Here is a 14,918-nt window from a genome sequence, read left to right on the forward strand (position 1 = left end):
GGAACACACCTGTCAGCAGCAATCGACCCGCTAACATCTGTCTGTGTCTGCAGCAGCAGCAGCAGCTGTTTCATGAGGACAGACAGCTCTGTTAAAGCTCCACTCAGGACCTGAGCTCAGGCTGTGCGGGCTGCTACAGGACAGGCAGGCAAGTCAGACGTTTTCAGGACTTATTGACCATCAATACTTTTGTAAAGACGTAGTTAGAGCTGCGTGTATTTGCAATAACACCTTTAAGTCTGACTCCACTTTGCAGCACATCTGTCTGTCCTTTCTATTTGACTAAGAAGTGTGTGGTCATTCAGGAAGTAATCTAAGGTATTTGTTTCCATTTGTACTTGTATTATGTTATAGAAAATAAACCTCATCACATTAAAGTAAACTAAAAAGTTTCACTTAATATCCTGCAGACTTCTCCCTGAGTATTACATCATATTCAGAGTGTGTTTTTCTTCCACATAAAGTTGCAAGTTTTGTTTTAATGTGACACAAGAAAAACACAGTCAACAGGAGATTTAATATATTACAATTTTGTTAAATGTATGGAGCTTTTTTTCAATCATAAAGAAAGCTCTTAAATATGATCTAAGATAATTTAACCGTATGCTACATGTGAACCTGTTGCAGTTTTGCCTTCTCGCCAGCAGAGGTCCTCCTAAATCCCACAAACAGCACAAGCGCTTCTTCTGTGGTTCTGTCAGTGGGAGAGCGTTTCGGATCCACTCTTAGGTCAAAGCGGCCATATATTGGCTCATAAAAAAGTCTAGCATTGTTGAGTAGTATTTTTATTTTTATTTTAGTTTTTGTGCAACTTTTAAACCGCCATAAAGGACGACGGCCTGTGTCGTTGGTATTTATCTCCACAAGAGGGCGCTGTGGCTGAGGATAGTGGAGTCTACTCACTTTATCATGCCTTCAACACGTTTATGAAGGTAAGGGTGAAAGATACCTTTATTATTATAGTTACAAACAGGGTTAAAAGCGTTTCTACATTGTCAGGATTTATGTTTTTACTTAAAAGGGATGATAATTGGAACAATGCAAGCAGCTGTAAAGGGACATATGATACCATAAGTCGGTTGATGCATCTTAACACAGTCTCACGCTTTATTGCAGTGAATTAGGTCCTTACAAGTCCATCTTATGTAGTGTAAATGTTGCACCAGAGACAGCTCTACTGTTACACATGATTTTCACTCTGCACACACACACAGGCAGATGACATAAGAAAAAACAAACACACGTTTTTGATTAAAGTTATTTATTGTTCGTCCTGAACTACAATGAGTCTTTTTGACTGGATTGGTACACACTGTTTATTATTTAAGCTCAAACTACAAGACTAGAAACATCACAGCACACAGACATGAGACGCACACGCTGACATCAAACACAGGTTCCCTCTTCCATCACACAGTCTCTGCTCAAAGACGTCTACAGACGCACAACCTCACTTTCTTACAAACACGTCCCCGTCTCACAGACTCTAAACTTCACACACAGAGTGACGGAGGGAACAAAAAAACACAGAAAAAATCAGATCTATGACTACACTGTGGATTCTGAGGAGCTAAAAATGCTTTAAAGCTTTCATACTATGCTTGGAATAAATAATCATGGTGTTAAACATTGTATTAAGGATAACTGAAACTTGTAAATGGGAACATTTTAAGAAGCTGCTCAAGTTGCACAGAACCAAAAGCAACAAAGAAGACCAACAGAGGAAAATCAAGTCATTCCTGCACCTTAGCATTTGGAAAAAGTCTTTCTTGTTTAAGAGGTCGATTGCGGCGTTGCAGACTGAGTTTGGGTTTAGTAACAGATCTGAAAGTACTGGCTGGGTGATTTCAGAGGGCTCTTGTAGCTGGATGTTTCCTGCACCGTGTTCTGGCTGGTGGTGGTTTTCTGCAGGTTTAAGGTGAAAGATGGGGTCGTTTTCCTCGCCTCCGACTTGCTGCCTCCCTTTGTCTGAGGGTTTTTAGGCGGCGCTGTGGGCCCGCCGTTGGCTGGCACAGAGGCTGTGGATTTGGCGGCCTCAGAAGACCCAGTCTTTCTTGTTAGGGGGCTCAGATAGATCTGCATAGTCACTAAGTGAAGTGGTGAAGTGAGGTGAGGAGGGTGAGCGGACGGTCAGACAGTGTGGATGTTTAAAGACGAGATGGAGGAGGGAGGAAGAGAGAAGGGGTGCAAAGGGGCGAGGGGGCGGCACACAAGTCATGGTGAGATGTGAAGAAAATGAAGGGTGGGTATAAAATAACAGCTCAAACACAATACTCTCAGTTTTCAGAATTTCCTGAGATACTGAATGCCACAAGACTTCATCATTATGGGGTGCCATTTATGTCAAAACTACAGTATGTCAAGCAAAGGCAAACATTTCATGCATCAGTTAAGCCAGAGTTTATCGATACGGACTTCCAGGCAATGTCTACCCTCCAGTGTCATGTCTTGGTTCATTAAATCTGCCCCCGGAGAGCCTGCTCATCTGTTTGTGGTGAGTCTCAGTTTCCCTGTAAAAAGTAAATTACACAGAGGCTGCACTCTGGCTTACTTCAGCGGTATATAGACGTAAAAGAAAAAGAAATTCTTGTTATTGACTTTAATTAACGGGGCTTAAGTTTGCTGACATTTCAACATCATGATGCAGATTAGTAAAAAGTCAAAATGAAGCTTTGTCAGGTCTTTCCTCAGGAGGAGAAGAAAACTACTTTAAAATGCTCGTTTGTTGAACGGAGGTCTGATCGATAATTTTTAATGCATTCAAGGAAGTCGGGAAATGTAAACGCTGAACAGATTTCGTGACACATCGTCATGGGAGTTTATCTCAAGTTGAATTTTAGATTTAGAGCTGATCGTTAGCTGTTAGCATGCAGACGTCTGTTTATAGAGATTAACAAGAAGCTAAATCGTCGTCAGATGATGTTGATGGGACTACATTAGGTTCCGCCTGCTTTTGCTCTCCTCACGGAGTGTTTTTCCTGCGTACGCCGCAGCCTGCTGATACGTGATTGGTCAATACTTCTCGGACTACAAGCGTAGTTCAAACGGACACAGAACACTTGACATACTAGAGTCCGGTCACGCGCCTACAGATTACACATTTTAATGTAGAATATGTAAACAGAGATTAAGCACTCAATGACCTTTGTACTTTCACATTGAACCAAACAGCACCGTCATATTGCTGTCACAGTCTACAGCTTGTTGCTCTCCCTGTCATTTGATTCTTTTTCGTCGTCCTGGTGTGTTAGTATTAAAGTCATCCTGTGACGTCGAACTGTGTGATTATGTAAGCTGATGTGTAATCTGTCTGAATTCAAACCAGGTTTTAAACAAAGAAAGCTTCCTGGTTGTTGATTGGCCCGATGTAGAAACATGAAGACGACAAATGAAAACGATCAAAGGACAAAGGATGATGTTTGTAAGGATTAAAGTTACATTGTTTTTGTTCGGTGAGCACTTTATATATACAGAGCGTATTAGACATAATTTTGGCACAAACAGCACCCCATACATAATCCAGGAAAGTCTATCAGATACATAGTTTGGGATGAATCCTACCTTTGCAGTGTGTCACACGCCTCGACCCTGCACCAAACACACAAACGCAGAGCTCCCAGTCATTTACAGGTCATGTAACAAACACTGTCAGGTCAGTCTTTTGCTAAATCATTATGTTTTGTTAAATGGAGGCTTAGTCAGCAGCTGTTTCACATTCCTGCTTTGAGGCCGAACGCTGCCAGAAACAGTCTCAGAAAAAAAGAGAGATCACTTACCGACACTAACTGCTGCCTCCTTTGACTTGCTGCTGCTGCTGCTGCTACAGTGAGAGAGGAAGAGACACAAGAGGACACGGCAAGGAGAGAGAAACAGTCATACAGAGAGACAGAAAATGAGAGAGTCAGCAGCTCTAACCAGAGATTTAGTTTCACAGCGTTAGCGCTGTCAGTTTCAGTTTCACTAAACAGTTAAAGAGCTGCCCTGTGGTTTGAGAGGTTTTCATATAAAACAGGATGTCGGGTTGGAAATAACCTTCATTTTATTCTGACTTCTTAGGCCAGGAATAACTACGTCACCCCAAAATCAACTGAAATGGGTACATGCACTGGTTTGCAAGAGGTGCAGTGTGAATATAAACATCCTGTCATATGAAGAAATACAATAATGATGAAGTGTCTTGTGTCTGGAGGCTTCTCACCCTTCCTGAGGCTTCCTGCAGGTGGAGGCTGCTGATGTCGGTCGGGATCTGGTCGCCTTACAGGGACTGTCCTTCACACTTCCTGGTGGGCTCTTCACACCACTGAGAGACAGACAAATAACCGGAAGGTCAAAGCTCATACTTTTAAGAATGCATCCATCTCACGCATAAACTGGTGTCCGATCCTTCGTGTCACTGTGATTACAGCGTCAGTGACGTGAAACCCTTTTAGTCAACATTTCAGGCACAAAGATAAAGCTGCTTCAACATGGGGCGACGCCTGCGAGGCAGTTCAGGCAGGCAACTCGAGCTGCACTGATTTCACACTTCACATACAGTACGTCACTCTTCACAGTCACACTACTTAAGCTGTAAACTGCTCTCCCTCTGCTCTGTCATTGCCAACGCTGCCTTGCACCAGTACTGCACTCATACTTTCAGCACCCAGCATCCACCTGCAGGCGGGGTTTAAGATATCATCTCATCACTCCTCAAGTTTCGGCGTGTAAAATAAATCTGCGAGGAGTGATGAGGTTGTGGCCTAGACGCCAAACACAAGCTCTGTTCTGCTGCAATAAACATTTCACACTATCACAAACGTGAGTTGACTGACTGAAATGTTGCTGTGGCGCCTCGGCCTGCAGCCGCTGTTATAGGTGCATCACTTTGGATGCAAAGAAAAGGTAGCAAGATTTAGAATCTTGCAAATGATTTAAATATAATAAAATCTCATTGTAATTCTCAATTTGGACATTTTAATGAAGCTAGTTTCATATCATCCACTCATTAATTCATCATTCACATCACTCTCTGCCTCTTCCTGCTTCTCTGATCAGCTGATCATTTTGCCACCACCTTTAATCAGCCAATCACGCTGCTACAGTCAAACTCCAAGTCTGCTCTCTCTGCTGCAGTCAGTTTGCTGTTTCAGTGAGGATTGTTGCGACCCCCCTTCTTCACCTGAGTCACCTCTAATCCAATTCTTCAAGTGTCCAGGTTCACTCCTCATCACACCCTGCATCCTTCCTTCTTTCCTTCACCACCACCACCACAAGTGTCTAGACTCCATCGGCAGGTATCCTATCCTGCTCTCGGCCTCACTACACCTCTTGTTACAGTGTTACAGTTTCATTCAGCAGACGCTTTAGTCCAAAGCGACGTACGTCTGAGAGTTAATACAACACCAGAAACGATCAGGACAGGAGGGAACGAAGTCAGTTAGTGGCAACAAACAGCTTCAAGTGCGATCAGACACTGGTGCCGACAGGCAGTGCACAGGACGTTTTATATACAGTATATATATTAGGGAGAGACCGATTATTCGGCATTTTGACGCATATCGGCAATGGCTTCTTCTTCTCATTTCTCTGCAAATTTTATTTAACTTTGTTTTATTTACTTTATAAAACTTCAGGAAGTTATTTATTTATTTAAATTTTCAGTTAACTTTATAAGAGATGCTGCTGACCCTGGGAACTCCCTGCGCTTTTTGTTTGTTTAATAAACATATGCTTAAAGGCATTTAAACAAAGTTAAGTGTTGGAGTTTGTATTATTCAAAATTTTGACGCCAATATTTTCACTTTTACTGATAAAGAATATCGGCTCCAAATATTGGTTATCGGCCTCCTTGACTACTAATAATCGGTATCGGTACCGGCCCTGATAAAACCATATCGGTCTATCTCTAATATATATGTATATATAATCAGCAGCAGCAGCATCAACAAGGTCAATATAGTCATTGAATACATGAAGACGTCATGAAGGAGTCTAATCGGCAAAAACGTTGCACATTTTTGTTCTTTTGTAAACTTGTAAAATAAATAATTGTTTACTCATAACGATGTCTCTCCTGGTTGATAAATCATCAGATTGACACCATTTGAATATTTTATTTTGAAAAAACATTTCTCTGTAAGTGTGAGCTGTAAATTCTGTGGTATTTTATTAGCTTTAACTCTTTTTCTAAGTAATTGCATCACCATTACAGTATTAGTCCCAATAGAATGCGTCCATAACCGCTGTGATCTCTGAAGCTCTCAGGGTGCAGTTCATATTTTTACAGGTCTAAATGCGAATAGTCTTATGCATCAATTTAAACACACTGCCTTAAAGCTCAGCCTGACATTTTGCCCAGGAAGAATTTGAAGGTGGAGATGGAGCCACTAAAGAGGCCTGCGTGTTGTTACAAGCAGAGGAGAGGTGAGACGAGAGTGCAGGGAAATAAATCACCGCCGCTAACGATGATGGTGATGGAGATTCAGCTCTCTGTATATCAGTAAAGCTCGGTTATAGCACATGAATGCACCAGAGAGGAAAACAACCCTGCTGCTCTCTGACTAATGTTTTTAATGGCAGTATCATTCGAAGGTAATTGAGAGGAAGACGTGCGGAGAGGTTTCCTGCTTTATTGCGCTGAAATAAAGCCGAGTGTACGGGTAATTATTGAGCATCCATGTGCAGAGTTTCTTGGATAATGGAGGGTGTCTGCCGCTCGCTGCTTTTACACATTATAATGAGAGCTGAAGCTGCTTTTAAGGACCATTTTTCGTGAACTGTGTGGAGTACTTTTTTAATCTCCCTGAGTGTGTTTCATGATAACCTTGACCCTTTCGCGTTAGTGTTCAACCAGAAAAAAACATTCAAATCAGAGCGAAACATATTGTGAGTATTAAAATTGTACTGAATTGATCTCCTCCTGTGTGTTACCTGCGGGGCGGTGTGGGGCTGTAGTTCCTGGCTGCGGAGCTGGAGGGCAGCGTGGAGCTCTTCTTCACGCCGGCAGAGCTGGAGGTCACCATGGGTGCTCTGGAGGGCAGAGCCAGGGACACGGGCCTGGCTGCAGGGACACACACAACAAGGTGAGTGTGATACATCAGGTCCTCATTTTTTATATAAACTCTAAGTTAAAGTACAGTATAAACTTCTTAATATATATGACTAACAAACCAGAAGCTTAATATTTGAATAAATTATTCATCTTTTCCGGCACTTTTCAAGCATCTCTCGAGTATTTGACACGTTTCTTCGTCTTATCGTCTACTGAATATCTTTGGGGAAAACTATATGAAAGATGTTCACTTAACATTCAGCAACATTTATTATTAATGCAATTGCATCGTGCATATTGCCATCATAAAATTATAATTGTTACATATAAAATGGTACTTCCTGTTACAGTTTCCCTCAGTTGCTTTGGCTCAGCTCTCATCGACAGCTGTAGTCGTCACCACGCATGTTGCTCACGACAGAGAGAGTGTTTCTGATTCTTTGCAAGTGATTTGTCACATTCGGATAAATGACGAACACAATCGTCTAAAAAAGGGCAGAATTATTGTTTGTATGTGTCTCTCTGATCAAAATAGATTCAACTGACCAGTTTTACTTTCCAAGATCAGTTAGAAAGCGTTCAGTGTGTGAGTCGTCACGTGCAGAATAATCCGCTGAACTGTCCGAGTCTGCAGAGAAGCATTGATGTGCATTGACATGGAGAGTCAGTAATGTCTGCCAGGTAGGTTAATGAATTGAATGCCAGGTGTGGCCAAACAAAAGGTTTATCATCACACTGTAACTTTACTTTTTGCTGTAGTATACTGCATATAGTCAGACTGTGTTTTCTGTCCAACAAAACAATAGTTTTACTCATTGGCATGTTCTTTGTGCCGTGCCGTACTGAGCACGTTTTCCGTTTTTTTCCTGTATTTTACTGTGTTCTTTTCTCACATTTCATGGACGTCGAAGTGCTCTTTTGCTTTAGAGAGTAAAATATGAAACCTTGGACTCGTAAATTGAGCCTTTAAGGAGTATTCCCTTGACAAACATTAGCAGTCAGTTAGCATCAGAAAAACACTGGTACAGAGGGTGTAAAAAAATGGAGTCCACTTTTGATCTGACAAAACATCGAAACATTTTGGTTTTACACAATGTCAGTCTATTTTTAATAATCCGTAAGTGCTGAGGACTTATGAGTCAAAGTGGTGGAGAAACACCTTAAAGAAATATACAGTACAGGTCTACATGATGACAGCTGTTGTACATAAACCTTAAATCCTCCGACTGACACATGGTAATAATTTGCTCACCTTTAGCGCCTGATGTCCGCCTACCTCCTGCGGCAGCAGCAGCGGCAGCTTGATGCTCCTCTGAGATGTTGAGTCTCTTCAAGACGTCGGACAGAGCGAGTTTCAGCAGCTGGATCTCATCCTCCTGCATCTGCATCCTCTGCTCCAGGTAGGTCAGCCGGTCGGCCACGTCCAGACCGCTCGCTGCTGAGCTGCGGTCATCTGAAGGGAGGAGAGAAGACGTATAGAAGTGTATAAATGATAGATAGATAGATAGATTGATAGATAGACAGATGGATGGATGGATGGATAGACAGATAGACAGACAGAAGGATTGCGTGATTCAAATTTATGCCAGGACACGGATTATGTGTCTGTTATGCTTTTCAATGCCATTACATAACCTGAAACATGCTTATTCATCCAGTGAACATTTGCTTGCCTCCAAACCATTTCTGTACATTTTGTTCACTATATTTAATGTCTAAATATGAAGATTATCACATAGCAACAATCAGGAAGACCTTGTAAACCAACTGATGGTAACAATGACATAGAGTACATAACCAAACACACACGACAAGGCTGAAATGAATGTGCAGCTAACTCATCCTGAAACCATACGCCTGTTTGGTGAGAGAAAATATTGAGTAAACGTGTGACAAAAACAATCCAGTCACGAAGTAAGAAAGCTGTATTCAACCACCCACTCGCTGAAAAACCTGTAGGGGAGACGGGTTGCAACACATATTTTCCACCAATCAGAATCATGCTAGAGACATGGCTCGCACACATGCTCAGTTCGACCTTTTCGCCAAAAGAGGAAGAGAGAAAACACATTCAATTATTGCTGCATTTATTGAAAAAAAAACTTCCTTTGGAGGCATAAAAACAACATTTCTTTAACGTACTTTTCTTAATCCTTTGTTTCAATGAATCAGAATCCTTTGTTGACGTCTCATTGACACGGTTAGCATGCGTCAAAGTCAGTGTGTCTCGCTTGCACAGGATGTTTTATGGAAACTGATGGGATGCAACTTATGCCAATCATATATTTTGTGAATTAACACATTTTAATAGAATATCAAATTGTGGTATTCATCCCGCCTCACACTGAAATATGTAAGGGATAACGTACAGTGAGCAGGTTGTCATCGCGGAATGGAACCCCGACATGGTGAGCAGGACTGTACAGGAGCGTACTGTGCTCTGTTTAATGTTTCTTTTTTTCTCCCTCTGTAAACAGGCCGACATCAAATTTACCGGACTTCTTTCGGCGGATTGGTACGGTTACAGTTAGTCCTCCGGTGATTAGAGCCACATCCCTAGCAACGGTCTGTTCTTCATAGCAACAGTTTGTTATCTAGATATAACAGACCTCGGAATGCCATAACTGACCAATCAGAATCAAATATTTAACACAACCGTGTAATAAAGAATGATTGAAAGGCCTACTGTACACTGACGGTATGGAGGCCTTTGTTCGAGGCATATACATGCTAAACTCAAAAGTTTTAACTTGTTGAATACTACCAAATAAATAAACAAAACAATAACATATTCATAAATCATACTATAATATAGCAAAAAATTTCTATTTTTAGAATACGAGGCCTATCACAATCTGACCAGTTTTGCAGGTTTTGGGTCAGCTGTAACATCAGACTTTGATTCTAATATATACTCTTAAGGATACGGTATTATCTTTAATTTTTTTAGGTTAGAAGCAGACTGATGTTCGTTCAACATATATAAATTTGGTTGGTCTAGTCCACGTAGTCTTTGAGTAACTGAGAGATATGCAAAGTGTTGCAACCGTCCCAACTGTCCCCAGTCTCCCCTACTGTAAGAAGCAAAAAACACTTCCACATTCAAATTTTATCTAATGATTTTAGCCAACTCATTACTTTATTTACTCTATGAAAGCGATTTTTAAGTCTCATGTAATATGCCAAAAAAATATAAATCTCATGACAGAAAGGAATAAGCTCTGTGACACGGCCTGTTTGTGCCTGTACAGCAGAAATCAAGCTAATGAGGTCACCGCACAGCTGGACGCATCAGATCACACACACTGTCATCACACGGACACATGTAAACAAAGGGAGGTGAGCACACAGCCAAAACACTTTGAACTGGCACGAACACGCTGTAATTTCTTTTTCAATCAACTTGCTGTGACTTCAATAATTCAGAGGTGGATACCGTGGGAGACGCTGGACCCTGATGAGGAGTCAGGGTGCCTCTGCTGTCCTCCAGTTTGACCCTCCTCCACCACAGCAGACGTCTTCCTCCTCTTCCTCTCCTCTCGCGAGCACACCCTCTCGCCTCTCTTCCCTCCTCTGGCTCCGCTCAGACAGGCCGGCTCTCCCTCCATCTGATTTTGATCCACTGGCTGGTGTCCACTAAGATCTCATCTCCTTCGCTCCACTTAGGTCACACACACACTCCGGGAGCAGCCTTTTCTGGTGTTATGTCCTCTGCAGCTTACAGCATCCAACCAGTGTTACAGTATCTGAGGCCCGAGGTGAGGTTAATGATGTTTTGATCCTCCCATGTATCCTTGGTGGTCTCTTGACTCACTCTGGGACGCGGTGATTTGTACAACACAGCTTTAAGTCTCTTTGCTCCGGGTGTGTGCTGGTATAAAGGTGGGGGTGGGGTTGATAATGCTGAAAAATCTCAGTAGTCGTCCAATTCAGCCTAAATTGTCTTTGCACGTGTGTGTGTGTGTGTGTGTGTGTGTGTGTGTGTGTGGCTGTGCAGAGTACAATGATAATCCCTCAGACTGAGCCTCTCTGACCCCGCCCACACACATAAGCCCCATGTCACTACCAGAGATGAAGATACAGTAGAAATAAACCTGAAATGTGGCCTGTTGTTGTTATTGTGTAGTGCTGCAGTAAATATGGTGGACATCCACAGAGTAACAGAGGTCACAGTGAAGGTCACTCTGAGGAATAGTCAATCGACTGTAGCGGGAAAATAACCACCAAGGCCTCAAACACAAAATCTGCTATGAAATCCAGTTATGTAATAAAGCATCACGTGCCGTGTATCTACTTTTTTTTTACTTCAACTAAGTCACCTAATTTGAGGAGGTCCTCGCTTGGAGTTTGTGGAATGGCTTGTATGATCAGATAAAAAACAACATACTCCCTTACATAGTTAAATCAAACCTGAGCACCACATGTTGTGATAGTGAGAGCGCGTCAAAAGTAGTCAGCAAGCAAAGCTAAAACTGTTAGCTTAAAGTCGTCTTCAATGTAACGTGTTACAGTTCAAACAAGGTTGTGTTCTCTTGCCATGTAAATGCTGTCTCGGCCTCATCACATCCGCGGATGTAGTCTCGTACTAAACTGAGACATATCAACAGGTTGGTAAAAATTAGGATCCAGAGGTATAGCCTGTTTCCAATATAAAGCTGTGATGGTACATTGCAGAGCTCAAACTCACATGGTTGACTGCATGCAAGTGTTTATCAGTCAGCATAGTTTTCATATCATGCAGGCTAGATCTGGTCTGTAAGGAACGTCAAAACATGGGCAGGACCAGCGGCTCATTTGTGACACATTTTACATCTCTGACTAGATCTGTGAGTGCGGCTTGATTAACTTCCCCCTTTTCAGTCAAATGTCATTCACATATAATCACATTACTGTTGGATCGTATATTTTCAACTAACATTGATTTACTAAAGATGCAGGCGTACTCACTTTGCCAAAAGGAAGGACATTAAAAGGCCAACTTGAGCATCTTTAAAGTTATATAACATCTTTGTGTTTTGTACATAAGGTCTATCTGATCACATCCTTGTTATGAAATCAAAGTAAAAAAAGATATTGTTATAAGAAATGTTTTACAGCTATGATTTTAGCCTAGCTGAAGCTGTTACAATATACTCACATGCTCTTTAATTATACCATCAGACAGCTCAGTTTAATTCCTCACAGCTTGTATCTCTTTTAAAAACTTCAGTGGTTTATGATAGGAGTACGTGTTTATCTGAAAATGTAACATTTGTGGGTTAACAGAAATCTCTGAGTAAAAGAGTAAAAAGTGAAAATTGTTAAAAATTGTTATGACTCTCGCCTATTAGAAAAACAGGTAGCTACAAGTAGGCTAATGGGCCAGGCTAAATTATCTACCTACTGACAACCTGTTAAAAGCAGACAGACTAGCTAAAAGTATGGAATACATTTTTGAAAGAGTTAGCTAAGTGTAGGCTAATAGGCTAATAGCTAAACTGTCAAAATAGCTAAAAGTAGGCTAGTAGATAAACGATTAAAAAAGCTAAAAGCATACCTAATGACAAAATGTTTAAAAACATAGGCGAGCTAAACTATTGAATGACTAGTTGAAAGTTTAGAAAGATTTGATCACCTAAACAGTTGAAATAGTTTGCTAACAGTGGCCTAATAGGCCTAGCTAAATGGTTAAAATAGTTGCCCGGAAAGTAGGCTAGTGGATAAGTTGTAAACAGATAGTAGCTAAAAAAAGACTGATAACCTGTTAGAAAGATAGTCTTGCTAAAAGTAATGAATGACTAGTTGAAATAGTTAGTGCAGAGTAGGCTAAAAGAGCTAGCTAAACGGTTGAAATGGTTTGCTAAAAGTAGCTGACCAAAAGTTGGCCTACTGTAAACCTCTTAAAATAGATAGGCTAGCTAAAAGTTATGAATACAAAGTTTATAGTCTATATTAGTTATGTTATAAATAACTGTGAAATAGTTAGCTAATAAAAATGGGCAGACTGTCAAGAACAATTAAGTGCTCTTAATGTTATAGCATTTTGTTAATAGTATAATGGTCTTAATAACTTAAAACTAGTATTTTAAAGTTAGGCCTACAGCTTTACCGCTCCATGAGCAAACGTTTAGTAAAACAAACCTAGTTAATTCACGTTAATAGAATACTTTAATATCCACTGTTATATCTACCTTTAAATACTAACTGACATGGTAGCTGAGTTTATCTGACAGTGATGCAGGGGTTTAGTCCACAGTTTAGTGTCCATGAAGCCTCAAAATCCTCTAAAATGCTTGTATCCATTGTTTAAAAATTGGATAACATGAAAAGATTTTCTTCCCTCAGTTCTTGGGGGGATAAAAATCATTTAAGATATAAGATTTTCCTCCTGACAGAGCTGATCTGCTGTGGGCGAGGACTTTCAGTATAATCATTCAAGCATGCGGCCAGCAGTAATCTGTCTCTCGTGTAGAGTTGTAACTCGGTGTAGGCCTGTGATTTTCTGTTTCTCCTCTTGTCCTGGCCGTGACACCACCCTCGTGCCACCTCCACACACCCCATATGGGATTGGGATTAGAATAGCACATAATCCCAGTGCTGTAAAAGGGAATTAGCAGCCCAAAGCTCAATCTCTGCACTAACTCAGCTATACAAAGAACAGGCAGGCTCCCCGGACGCCTTCTTATGCAAATGTAAACACACATAACACGACAAGTCTATCTCTTTTCCTCTGACTCACACACACACACACACACACACACGTGGCTTTGACGGCGCTAACAGTTTCAAAATGCATATGCCTGTTATGCATCTTAGCAAAATGAAAACACATTAAGGAACAGAGCAGCAGCGGAGTATTTAATCTCTGCTCGCAGATGGTGTTTCTTGAATGAAAGAACAGCATCTGTCTGCTCATATCGGCCGCCTGCATGCTGACACATACAGGCCACGTGTGCACAGGCAATTCTTCGCACATTAGTCCACTGATACTCACATCCCTGAGGGGACAGGGCATTTCCCTAAACCTCCTCAGCTGAGGCTCACACCCACTGTTTGACTGTGGGGCACGTGATAGGCCGGACAGGAATGCAGGGTAAGTGTTTGAGGTAAACTTGGTTGTTTAAATAAAGTTTTATACAGGTTAAGTGATAACTATAGAGCCAATGTCAACGAAGAAAAGAACAGGAAGAACTTAGGCTTTTTACTCACTGTATTTATAAGGTTAACCAACAGGAATTAAAGAGCAGGAAATGTGAACATAAAGATGCACCTTTTTGAGCACCACTAACAAAATTGCATTTACCTCCATTGAACAGGCAGAAATCACAAAGTTGTTAATTTTTCACTTAAGCATCCACAGCGGCTCAGCTCTCTACCTGTCATGAAGTCCGTGTCGGGTGCCAGCAGGGAGTCACTATGGTAGCTCTCCTTCAGCGAGGGCCTCCTCAGCAGGTCGTGTCCCGTCTCCTCCATCCCCAGACCCTGGTCCAGCAGCTCCTCCATGTGTGCGTCCCCCTCCGCTGTGCCCGCTGCCATGGCCCTGATGGAGTGTGTCCGTGTGATCCTGTTTATGCCTACTAAGTCTTCACTGCTGAGGCTAATTCACCTTCGCTAAACCAGTTGCCAGCACCTCCCGCGCTCCCTCCCTCCCACCGACCTTCTGCCCTGCTAGACAGAGAGGAGTGTATGAAGGGAGAGGGTGATGTCACTCAAAGGACAGATTAAAGACCTGGTAAGCCATCTGAAGCTCAGGGGACAAGACTATGAGAGAGTCTGATATGTGTGTGTGTAAGTAAGAGACTAGTACAGACAGGGGCGTGTCCAGATTGTATTGACTGGTGGGGTCCAACTGGGGCATTGAATTATGCAGGGGGGGCATGAAGTTTGTTTGCAAACATACAAATATAGG

The 14,918-nt window shown here is 41.7% G+C and overlaps 1 protein-coding gene across 1 annotated transcript; it reads right to left on the bottom strand.

Moving 5' to 3' along the window:
• Nucleotides 1–1,303: 1,303 nt before the first annotated feature.
• LOC138585371 (echinoderm microtubule-associated protein-like 1) lies at nucleotides 1,304–14,545 on the bottom strand. The gene is made up of 7 exons (XM_069657682.1): nucleotides 14,386–14,545; nucleotides 8,283–8,483; nucleotides 6,910–7,039; nucleotides 4,199–4,300; nucleotides 3,777–3,805; nucleotides 3,562–3,588; nucleotides 1,304–2,087 (listed from the first exon to the last, which is right to left on the bottom strand). Exons 1-7 carry the CDS (start codon nucleotides 14,543–14,545, stop codon nucleotides 1,813–1,815), a joined length of 924 nt encoding a protein of 307 aa, XP_069513783.1. The 3' UTR covers nucleotides 1,304–1,812.
• Between the last annotated feature and the right edge of the window lie 373 nt (nucleotides 14,546–14,918).

This window comes from Semicossyphus pulcher, unplaced genomic scaffold, assembly GCF_022749685.1.
Source record: "Semicossyphus pulcher isolate SPU_LCO1_2020_fin unplaced genomic scaffold, fSemPul1.0.p SCAF_11, whole genome shotgun sequence".
NCBI lineage: Eukaryota > Metazoa > Chordata > Actinopteri > Labriformes > Labridae > Semicossyphus > Semicossyphus pulcher.

Excerpts from the sequence above, each read along its gene's own strand:
- LOC138585371 (XM_069657682.1), bottom strand. The coding sequence starts at position 14,545 with ATGGCAGCGGGCACAGCGGAGGGGGACGCACACATGGAGGAGCTGCTG. Across the intron at positions 3,806-4,198 it reads TGCAGGAAGCCTCAGGAAGG|CAAGTCAAAGGAGGCAGCAG; the intron begins GTGAGAAGCCTC and ends CAGCAGCAGCAG. Across the intron at positions 2,088-3,561 it reads GCGTGTGACACACTGCAAAG|TGACTATGCAGATCTATCTG; the intron begins GTAGGATTCATC and ends CACTTCACTTAG.